Source organism: Podarcis erhardii, assembly GCF_964252035.2.
Source record: "Podarcis erhardii genome assembly, chromosome: 7".
In the NCBI taxonomy this organism is placed as follows: Eukaryota; Metazoa; Chordata; class Lepidosauria; order Squamata; family Lacertidae; genus Podarcis; species Podarcis erhardii.
This window is the reverse complement of record NC_138511.1, coordinates 27,064,944-27,076,028: the sequence shown is the minus strand read 5'-3', so window position 1 is coordinate 27,076,028 and position 11,085 is coordinate 27,064,944. Positions and strand designations below refer to the sequence as shown.

The 11,085-nt window shown below is 48.9% G+C and overlaps 2 protein-coding genes across 2 annotated transcripts in view; one reads left to right on the top strand and one right to left on the bottom strand.

Moving 5' to 3' along the window:
* The window catches only part of LOC309346951 (chymotrypsin-like elastase family member 2A), a 207,434-nt gene that overhangs the window by 145,808 nt on the left and 50,541 nt on the right, over positions 1-11,085 (bottom strand). The gene's annotated exons all lie outside the window — the stretch shown is intronic.
* On the top strand, positions 370-10,737 carry AGMAT (agmatinase (putative)). The gene is made up of 7 exons (XM_081871172.1): positions 370-882; positions 3,778-3,980; positions 4,679-4,727; positions 5,022-5,217; positions 6,867-7,046; positions 7,785-7,869; positions 8,211-10,737. Exons 1-7 carry the CDS (start codon positions 407-409, stop codon positions 8,282-8,284), a joined length of 1,263 nt encoding a protein of 420 aa, XP_081727298.1. The 5' UTR covers positions 370-406; the 3' UTR covers positions 8,285-10,737.

The window sequence follows — 11,085 nt, the reverse complement described above, 5'->3', positions numbered from 1 at the left end:
AAAGGGCTTTCTGATCTATGGCCTGACAGCTTCTCTCTAAAGAACAAGGGATTGGTTCTTTTGGAGCGGCAGGGAATTTGCTAGAAAGATATAAAAGATCAGTAGATGCTGGCATAACCTTCCCCTCCTCTTAAAAAAAGGTGGTTGTGTTGCTGAACTTAAACAGCTCTTAAGCAACTAAGGCATTCTGGTGGAAATAAGTCATTAACTCTAAAACACACATACTGGGCATGGTAAAAATCACTCTCTCCCCTCTCCACCCTGGGGAAAAAAACCTTTTGAAATCCCAACTGGAAATGAGACAGTGCCACTTAGTGGGAAAAAAAAGTCTCACTGGCTTGTGTCTCATTTGTGCCCTTTGAACCCGTCAAGGGAGGAGGCAGAGAGGCAGTCCCACTGGCTGTGCATGTTATGGGGGGAGTGTCTCTCCTGGAAACCTTTAAAGCTACCAGCTGTATCCTGTCTTGGGGGGTTCAGCATGGAGATCTTCTGTTCCTTGGGACGCAAAGCCCTGTTGCAGAGGAAGGCGTGTCAAAACAGCCTCGCCGTTGGCAAGCAGGTGTTCTGCAGAACGTTCCCGACAGGCACATGTCGCTCTCAGCAGTTCAGCAGCAACAGCAGGACTAACCCAGGCCGGCCTGGCTCCCTGCCCAGAACTCCCTGCGGTTCCTTCTTTGAAAGTTTCTACACCGGGAGTTTTCTCCCTCGTCGCCTTCTCTCCAATACCCGCTACAATGTGCCGCCCAGTGCAGAGTTCGTGGCCAGACCCGTGGGGGTCTGCTCCATGTTCAAGCTGCCCATCCGAAATTCAGCAGAGGGTCTGGATGTGGCTTTCGTGGGGGTCCCTCTTGACACGGGGACCTCCAACCGTCCTGGGGCCAGGTGAGTGGGTTTGCTTTGGGAAGGGAAGGGATTGTAATGCTGCATCACAAACTAGGCTCTGGTGGAGGGAGGCCACACAGCGGTGCTATCAGGGTACGACTTTGGGGGGCAGTCACCCAGGGTTCCCCTAATCTGCAGAATGAGCAGGAGGGTCCCCCAAAGTAGCAGAACTATCACATATTTTGACGCATTTGCATGACCATCGAAAGGGGTGAGGTTTCATAAGACCCATTAAAATCCAGAAACTACCTAACTGCGTCAACAATCAAAGTTCAAAGTCCAGGCCTGGCTGAGAGTCTTAGCAGTGAAATGAAACCACCCTGGGGCTGTTTCTCCAAAATTCTCCTTGGAGTTTGAACAACCTGGTCTCCGTGCTTTGGAAACAAAAGTGATGTGATGCCTTGGGAAATCTTCTGTTATGTGTGGGTTTTTCTGAAAACATGAAGACGTTTGTACAGAGACTACACATACAGCAATGTGTGTGTGCACATGCGAAAGAAGGTGTTGGTAATGTGTTAGGTGCCCAGTGATGGGCCTCAAAAGTGAAATCAGGGCTTCTCTGTTAAAAGACTTTGCCCCAGAGGTATTTTGAGCAGACCAAACCCCACCCTTCAATATCAAATTCTGATCCTCAGCCCTATTTGAAACTCATGCTTGAAATGGAATCAAATTGGCTTTCTTCTAATTTTCTTAGTGTTTTCCTAATGTAAAATCAGAATTACAACAAATCAACAACAAAATGAAGTTATAAAACATAAAATAGGAGCAGTACAGAGGTTGTATTTTCCTAATAAATACAGAGCAGATAATGTAGAAAAATAAAAGCAGCAAAACACGTGAAAGCCAAATTATTCAGTTTGGTGGGGGGAAGAGAATTTTGTTTATATAGATTGGACACATAAATAAAATCTCACCAAACAGCGCAAAAATGTTCCGGTTCTTCCTTACCCTTAGAAATTGTGATTTGTGAGCTATTATCTCTGCAGTTGCCAGAGTCAGTCCACATGCTTTTGTACTACAATTAATCCTGTAGTGTCTTTCATTTCTGGGCCAAGTTAAGTTCCCACTGCAAGCAGGAAGAAGTTCCTTAGTTTGGAAAATCCTGCAAGTTCCTTAGTTTGGAAAATCCTGTTTGACATCCTGCAAGTTCACAGGGGCAAGTTGCATTATTTGGCTCTCAACGGCAAGGACCATCTCCTGAAGTGGAGCTGTTTCAGCTGCAGAGGCCCATGACAAGACAGGAGAAACCCAGCAAGCAGGATGCGCCCTAGGCGGACCTTCTGCCAGCCTCAGACCACGGGGAAGTCATATGTTCAACATTTCTCTGCAGGTGTGACAAATGAAGAACATTATACACAGAGAAACTACGGTTCTTTGACCTGCATAGCTCAGCTGGTTAGCGTGTGGTGCTGAAAACTCCAAGGTTGCAGATTCAAACCCCTCATATTCCTATGTTGCAGGGGGTTGGGCTGGATGATCCTTAGGGTCCCTTCCAACTCCACAATTCTATGATTCTATATAATAGTTTGTTGCAGCATAGCTAAATTTCCCTTCAGCAAAAGGGATTATCTATGATTCTATATAACATATCCAAGTCTCCTGGGTATGATCTGAAATGTTTCCAGGCCACCTGACAATCACAGGCCGTTTCAGCCCAGGGGAGAGATTCATCCCCTCAGCCTTTCCAAGTGGACATGTGCTTTTAGATCAGTTTCCCAGCTGGTGTCTTGAATCCCTTTCAGCTGCCTTGGGATGCCTCCACCTGCCCAGGCCTCTTCAGAGATCTCATCCTGCAGCACCAATTTGCTTCGTTTCCCTCGGTGTGTGCCACGAAAACTTAAGTGAGCTGGGAAAGGTCTCTTCCTCCCATTGCTGGCCTCGTCCATCTTTGGGATGTGCAAATGCTTGTGTCATTTGATCAGGAAATAAGGCAGAACAGCCAGATTCATTTTTCTGACATTCACAAAACTCATCCAGCTCCAAGCTGAGTGTGGAGTGGGGCCATTGGCAGTGCTAGGCCTCATCTGAAAGCCTAAAAGGGCCCCCTCAGTGTGGCTTTTTCACGGGGGCACCATCGCCTTGTCTTGTGAAGGAAATGACCCAGAAGCCCAGTTCCAGGGCATCAAGGCTGCGAGCTTATCAGGGGCTTTAGGCAAGGGTGAAGAGACCTGTTTCCCAGGCATATCTGGTCTTCAGGACCCTCCCTGGCCACACACCTCACAAGCCTTGCTTTGCACCCTCCTTGAGTGTTTGGGCCCAGCTGAGATGTATCCTTTCCCTCTGAGAAAACCCTCTGCCTTACCTGGATGGAGGACAGAGTGCGGTGTGTGGGTGGGTGTGGGTATTGTTACCAGAGAACTGGCCATTGTGTATACCATCCCCCCTCTAATTCTAAGCCACATGCTCAAATTTCTGTTGTAGACCGCCTCTTTCTGTGACATGTGTATGACATTTTTTCGGTGGTCTTTGGTTAAGGCACCAGGCAATTCCTAAAGTCTTTGCAAGTTCTTGTACACCCTTGTTTCTAGGTCCTCACCTCCTATGAAGCAGGGTAGGGGGACAGAATAATAAAGATCTGCCTTGCTTTCATGGGATCTTGCCTCAACTCACTCATCTCTGATCGATTAAAAACTTGGGGGACTCTGGGTCCCTTAAAAGGGGAGTTAGGCTGTTAAAGGCAACCCCCCTATTTTCTGGCACAGTGTGTGTGCAAAAACTAGGCTAGGTAAAAAGCACATTCATTGCCCCGCCTACATTTGTCTCTGGCCCCTCCCACCAGCAGTTTGTGCCCCTCAAAAGGAATGCTAGGAAGTAATGCAGCTCTCAGGCTGCCAAAGGCTCCCTACAGGGAGGCTGAGCACTACAAAACACAGATGTTGCTTTTTTCCACCTCAGGTTTGGTCCTCGCCACATCCGGGCCGAGTCATCATTGGTGAGATTTTTTAATCCAAGCACCGGGGCAGATCCGTACCATTCTCTTGTAGCAGCTGACATCGGCGATGTGAATGTCAACCTGTATAACCTGAAGGATAGCTGCCGGCAAATCCGAGAGGCCTTTCAAAAGATAGTGGCACAGGGCTGTGTGCCCCTCACGCTGGGTAAGGATGGTGCCAAGCAGCCTGGGGTTGTGATAGCGCTGATCGCAAAGAGGCAGCTAAATTGGGGGTGCTGTGGTGCCCCTGGGCAATCTCCTGGTCAGTAGTATTTCATAAATCTAATCACCATGTGTTGATGTGGCAAGGAGTCCCAAAGATCCCAAAGCCAAAAAAGAGATCAGAAACCCCCAAAAGTAGCACCTGCCACCTGAACCAGCTGTCTCATTCTGCCTAAAGAACTAGATCGTATCCTGGCGACACCAAGGACAGAGCTTCCCAAACACATGCAGTCTTAATATATGTACCGGCTAGGTACCCCTGACCATTAGGTCCAGTCGTGGTCAACTTTGGGGTTGCGGCGCTCTTCTCGCTTTATTGGCCGAGGGAGCTGGCATACAGTTTCCGGGTCACATGGCCAGCATGACTAAGCCGCTTCTGGCGAACCAGAGCAGCACACGGAAACGCTGTTTACCTTCCCGCTGGAGCGGTACCTATTTATCTACTTGAACTTTGACGTGCTTTTGAACTGCTAGGTTGGCAGGAGCAGGGACCGAGCAACTGGAGCTCACCCCGTTGTGGGGATTCGAACCGCTGACCTTCTGATCAGCAAGTCCTAGTAGTTAAAGTAACATTAGAGAATGTATAGAAAGAAGAGGGAGAGGGCTCAATCTCACCATCAACCATATTATCTATCCTTGCAGGTGGAGACCACACAATCACGTATCCCATCTTGCAAGCCGTGGCAGAAAAGTGAGTCTAAATTGAGAAACGGCACCAACAGTGTCAGGCAACTTCTGCCAACCCTGTGGGCAGAGGGTAGAGAGGGGCATAGGCTGTGCGTGTACAAACTAGCCTCCTGTACAAAAAGTGTGATTTGCCTCCGCTGCTCCGCCTGCCTTTGTCTCTGGCCCCGCCCATCACCAGCATGCAGCCCCCAGCAGATGGGCATGTGGTCCTAAGGGTAGAAAAAAAGCTTTCCCGCCTTCCCTGTAGTGGTCAAGTCATGCCATCTTGTTCCCTTAGCATCTCTCCTTCCTTCTGCAGGCACGGCCCTGTGGGGCTGGTACATGTAGACGCCCACACGGACACCGGAGACAAAGCGTTGGGAGAGAAGATCTACCATGGGACGCCGTTCCGGCGCTGTGTGGACGAGGGACTCCTGGACTGCAAACGGGTTGTTCAGATTGGAATCAGGGGCTCCTCCTATTCTCAGGACCCTTACAAGTATTGCCGAGACCAGGTAAGATGCCAGGAGCCAGCCAGCAGTAGATCACAGCGAACAAGTTGGGAATTAGCTCTTTATTAGCAAAACAGGATCTGCACAGGCCTAATGAGCACAGCAGCTCATCTCCAGTAGGTCTTGCCCCCATGCAGCAGTTGCCAAGACTAAAGGTCCGTGCCTCCCCCCAGCAGTCTATGTCTCCTCCTCTCCAGGGTTTTCCTCAAGCAACTGGAGACTATGCATGCATACTCTCCTCTGCCCTTTTCATGCCTCTTTTGGTCCTGGGAGACCAGCAAGGAGGGGAGCTTGCTGTGGCCAGTGAGAGAGATGCCTGTGGCTCTTCACAAGCCTGACCCATCTCTGCCTCTTGGCCTCTCCTGCTTCAGTTTCTGCCTCTAATTCTGGACTTCTCTCCGCCACAGATCTCCCTGTTCACTGAGTCCTGTTACCTCTTCAGCTTCCAACACCTTCTCTTCCCCGTCATCTTCCTCTTTTCCCTCTGACCACCTTCCCTTGTCCCATCATCAATTCCCGGGCTCTGAGCCTTCTTCTCTTGGTGGTCCCCCAGTCATACCTTGGGTCGAAGTAGCTTTGGGTTAAGCATTTTCGGGTTGCGCTCTGCGGCGACCCAGAAGTAACGGAGCGTGTTACTTCCGGGTTTCGCTGCTTGCACATGTGCAGACGCTCAAAATGATGTCACACACATGCACAGAAGCAGCAAATCATGACCTCTGCATGCGCAGATGTACAGACATGGGTTGCATTCGCTTCAGGATGCGACCGGGGTTCCGGAATGGATCCATTTCGCATCCAGAGGTACCACTGTACTACTCATGCCTAGCGTTACTCATTCGTTATTACGCACCTAAAAATAAATATACACTGCTTATTTATAACCCACCTTCCCTCTAGAGAGCTTCAGGTGCTCACAGGCTTTTAGCTCCCCATTTTGTCCTCACAACAACCTTGCAAGGTAGGTAAAGAGAGTGACTGGCTCAAGGTCACCCAGTGAGCTTCATGGCTGAGTAGTGGTTTGAAGCCTTGTCTCCCAGGTCTTAATCCAACACACTAACCCTTACCACACACAGGTTCTCTGTTTGAAATACAGTAAAAAAGAAAACCAGGCCTGCATACTCTGTGCATGCTGAAATATTTAAAAATCTGCACCCAGGCTACCCATATTCTGTACCCAGGAAGCCAGATTCTGCAACTTGGATAAATTGTGGGAGAACATGCACATTTTCTATCCTGCCTCCCGGATATCACTAGTCGCTAGACAATACAACCCCACCTTCAGGCATGGAGAATCTCACTTGGATTCTCCCTTTCAGCTTTCTAAAGTTCACCAGGCATTGCTCACACACTTTTAAGTCTATCTCGATAAGGACTAGAAACTTGATCACTCTAGGATTTTAAGGAAGCTGGTTTCTTCTGTATCAGTTCTCTGCATCTACACAGCCTTGTTTGCAGTCTTGAAAGGACAAGAAAATCAAGGGAAGCACCTTCCTCTGTTCCTTTTCATGGGAGAAGACTTGTCAGGTGTCAGCTGTGGGGCCAGAGAGCAAATTTACACCTGCACAGCTGCAAAGCTAGATACCTTTTCGGTATGAGGGCCCTCTTTAGACCTGGGATTCTCCATTCCAAAGCTTTCACCGGTGTTTTAACAGGGTTTCCGGGTGGTGCTAGCAGAAGACTGTTGGATGAAGTCGCTAGTCCCTTTGATGGCAGAGGTGAGGAAGCAGATGGGAGACAAGCCCGTTTATATCAGCTTCGACATCGATGGAATAGACCCTGCCTACGCCCCTGGCACTGGGACACCCGAGATCGCCGGCCTGACTCCTTCGCAGGTAAAATAAGTGTGCAGAAACTCAAGCAGTACAGGTCTAAGCAAGACGTTTGCTGCATTGCTTTGGCTTCTAGGGGGTCGAGCTTTGTCTGAAACAAAAGCGAGGCGCTTGTGGCCCTCCAGATATTGCTGGGCTGACAATTCCCATCATCCCTGATCCTTGGCTACGCTGCTTGGAGCTGAGTCCAGCGACACAGGAGGGCCATAGTAACTGCAGACTTTGCTTTACCTTCTTCTGACTCGGAGGTTACCAATTGCATCAGTCTGTTAGTTGCAGGCATTTGTGCCCATTTTTCAATCTGGTTGGATCCCTGATATGCAAAGACCAACTTCTGTAAAAGGGGCGAGGAATATTTTCCAGCAAAAGGGCCACATTCCCTCCTGGATAATCTCTTTGAGGCCATGTGCTGGTGGCAGACGCCACCAGAGTCAGAAGGGGATGAAGCAAACAACAAATATAAATCTTACCTTTGTAGGCAAGGAAGAGGCATTATCAAGGGTTAGCAGCATAGGCTAAACATTCCTGGAATGTGCAAAACAGGGGTAGAGGGGTGTGGCCTGACTATAGGGGGTGTGGCATAGACTGAAGAGACTCCCGAGGGCCGGAGAGAGGAGCTTGAAGGGCCACATTCAACTCCTGGGCCAGACTACAAAATGCATTTTCCCTCCACTCATTTAAGTCACTTAATTCTAGAGCCTCTCCCTGCCCTTGACCTGCCTTCTCTTGATTTTCAAACAGGCTCTGGAGATTATTCGCGGCTGCCAAGGTCTGAATATTGTTGGGGGTGACCTTGTTGAAGTGGCGCCGATGTATGATGCTTCCGGTAAGTGGTGTATCTTGGCATCTGCCGCTTTAGCGACAACCTGAATGGGGGTACTTGATCCCCCCCCAAAATGTCAGGCTCCTGCTTGGGTCATCTTGACAAGAGCAATGTCTAAGCTCCGTGAAGTCCCTCTCGCAACACATCCAAGAAAGTAAGACACTATAAGCCCCATTTTATGGACTGGAGAACTGAGGCTTAAGGGGGGGGGGTACCACAGCAGCTCCCTTCTCTGGCTACCCTGAAGGGTAGTCAGTCAGCCGATTGCTCTCTCCATAGCAGCCAAGGGTTGGGAGAGGCAGCAAATTCCTTAATTTCGCTTTCTGCTCCTTTTGCTTACACAGGTAACACAGCACTCCTGGGAGCAAATCTGCTCTTTGAAATGCTGTGCGCCCTCCCACAAGTCAAGAGGACATAAACCGTTCCAGGGAAGCTTCCAATTCACACTAAAGGCGCTCGTAATGCACAAGGACCTCCCTGCAGACCTGCAAAGAATCAGAAGGTTGCGTTTTTAACTTTGCTGGATCTGTGCAACTCTCTGCCTGCTACCAGACCCTTTCCTGACATCTACAGCAATAACCAGGGCAGCTGAAAATGTGCAGGGTTGACATAATGGGACACTGCTCACCAGCAAACGCAAGTTCTGGGAATCTTTGGTTTTGTGAGAAAATTAAGTTGCTAGTTCACATTACTGCTGGAAGAAAAACCAAAAAATGGAGCACAGGACACAGCCACCCAATACCTGAGAGCACCTGGCAATGTCAGCCAAGTCCCAGCCTTTCACCAAGAGCGTAGTAGTTTGCATAAAAGGCACATGCAAATAAATGAATGTACAAATTATAAAGAGCGCCGGATGTGAACATATCCCTGGGAGCCTCAGAGCCAAGATGGGATAGCCAATGGGGTGCCCTCCGTATGTTTCTAAACTGCAGCTCCCAACATCCCTGATGGGAGTCCAACCACATCGCAAGGTCACCATTCTTCTCCTGCTCTGCTACATCAAAACAGAGGTCCATGTAATCCACATAGTCCTCTCTCCTTTAGCAGCCATCCAGACACCTTCAGTGAGTCCACGAGCAGGGCGTGAAGGCAACAGCCTCCTCTGTTCTTTGTCCCAAAGTTAACTGGTATTTGCAGGTATACTGCCTCTGAACTTGGAGGTTCTATTTAGACCTCTCCATCGTAATCTCCTGTTAAAGCCATCTGAGCAGCCACATCTTGTGTCTGTGAGTTCCACAAATTCAGTTCTACATTGTGTGAAGGGCAGGGGAGGGGGGCAGGGGAGGGTAGAGAGAAAGGGAAGAGAGAAAACCCCAGGAAGGTCTCCCACAAAAGGCACCGAACTCAATCCAATGCCATGGAAATTTAACAGTGTGAGAGTTGGCTCCAAATTGCACCATTAATTTATCATCAAGAGTCACTTGGAAGCACCAAACCGTATTCTGAACACACATTAAAATAGTTTTATTTCAGTTGCAGATTCTGTAAGAGTCTTAAAGCAAAACCAAAATAAAATTAGGGCCTGTTCACAAATACAAAAAAAAAAAAGACAATTTGCCCAATAAATTATTTATTCCCCACCCACCCAACCCAAGAGTATCAAAAGTGCAAAATGTTCAGCTTTCTTTTCAAACCAATCCCTCCACCTGGGCTGGATTATTCGTATCAGTTCCTGACAAACATTTCTACAGAACACAGAAGACAAAATGGCCGTCACAGGGAGGCTGGGGTGGGGGGAACCAAACACATTGAACGCCAAAGGAAAAGTCGACAACGCACAGGAGGATCGGACAATATGCTATCACTTCCCTGCTAAAGGCATTAAGCTTCAGGTTCTAGGAAGTTTGAATAAGAAAGGCTTTGTATGGTTGTGTCTGTGCATCGTAGGGAGTCCTAAACCATGATTTACGGTGCACGAGCAAATCACACCCTTCCTGCTTATGCCTTGGAGGACACAAACTGCGACCCTTGATTTAGCGCTGGATCGTGGCTTGCTTGGCTCCATCAAACCACAAGAAGTAGGGCAAGAACACATCTCGGCTGCGAATTGTGGTCTGCCTTCCCCTGCTGCGAGTTGGGAGGGGCAAAACGGGCGCAATTTTGCTCATGTGCCGTCAAGACACGGTTTGCAGCTCACCGTCATGTTTGAGAACAAGCAGGCAGTGGAAGCATTCTTCTCCCGAAAGCTCTGAGAGAAGCCTGTCAATTCTATAGCAATTTCTGTTAACAGGATTAATTGATTAAATTTAGTTAGCAGAAGGTACCTGGGTCTTTTGGCAAAGGAGAGGCCTGGGCTTAGCTTTACGGGTGGCAAAGTTCTCTGCGTGGTCCTCAGAGCCGATGACAACTGCACACAGATGCTAAATTCAGCAGCAACAAAGAGAGCCTTGCATGAATTTGGCACTCATGCAATTGCACTGAGTTGAGGATTGCCCCCTTCATACAAGAGCCAAGCTGCGTGGGAGAGGAAGGAGTGATACACCCAGTCATGTTTTAAAACTGGGCTACGAGAGCTACCGTTGACCACTGATTCACCAGCTGTAGTTGCTGGGACACTTGTTGTCCAAGGCTGACTGCAGAACGATAGATGGCAGGAAAAAACTAGACCATCCTCCCCACCCCAGCTTCTAAACCCCACAGCATCCTGAACTCCCACTGAGGATGCAGAGCTCATTTTGAGGGCTCCACCCTCTACTTTTCCCCTGGACCTTCTTCTACCTAGAAAGCTCCACCAACTGCATGCGAAGGTGTTCCTGTGAAACCCGAGAACGGGCAAAGCTTTCCCTGTTATTGGAACCTGGCAGTATATTAATTCTTATCCCAGTGCTATTTGTTACAAAGAACACGTCATTAAAACAGTGCTGATTTCTTTGCCAGCACACCCTACGTATTTCTTAAATCGCTCGCTGAGGCACACAAGTTCATTTGCCCTCAAAGGGACAAGGCAGCTTCCGATTATCTGCTCGGCGGCAGCTGCTTAATCCTCTTCTCTCTCATTCGTTTCCGGACGTTCCCGGAGGGGATCCTTATGGAGGAGCTGACAACAGTTCAAAATGTCCCCTAGAAGCTCCGCTTAAAGGCACCTTGCACCGAAACCCCTGACGGTTGTCAGTAGGATCTCTCTGACCTACTTCCGTGGAAACCCGACGCTCTTGCTGAGGCCGTCCTGAAGCACTTTACCAAAATGGGCAGCAAGGGTATTCGACAGACGGGTGGCTG

What these genes read in the sequence shown, in the direction of transcription:
- AGMAT (XM_081871172.1), top strand. Translation starts at nt 407, where the DNA reads ATGTTATGGGGGGAGTGTCTCTCCTGGAAACCTTTAAAGCTACCAGCT. An exon ending in TCCAACCGTCCTGGGGCCAG is followed by an intron (nt 883 to 3,777) that starts GTGAGTGGGTTT and finishes TTTCCACCTCAG; the next exon opens with GTTTGGTCCTCGCCACATCC. An exon ending in CCGGCCTGACTCCTTCGCAG is followed by an intron (nt 7,047 to 7,784) that starts GTAAAATAAGTG and finishes ATTTTCAAACAG; the next exon opens with GCTCTGGAGATTATTCGCGG.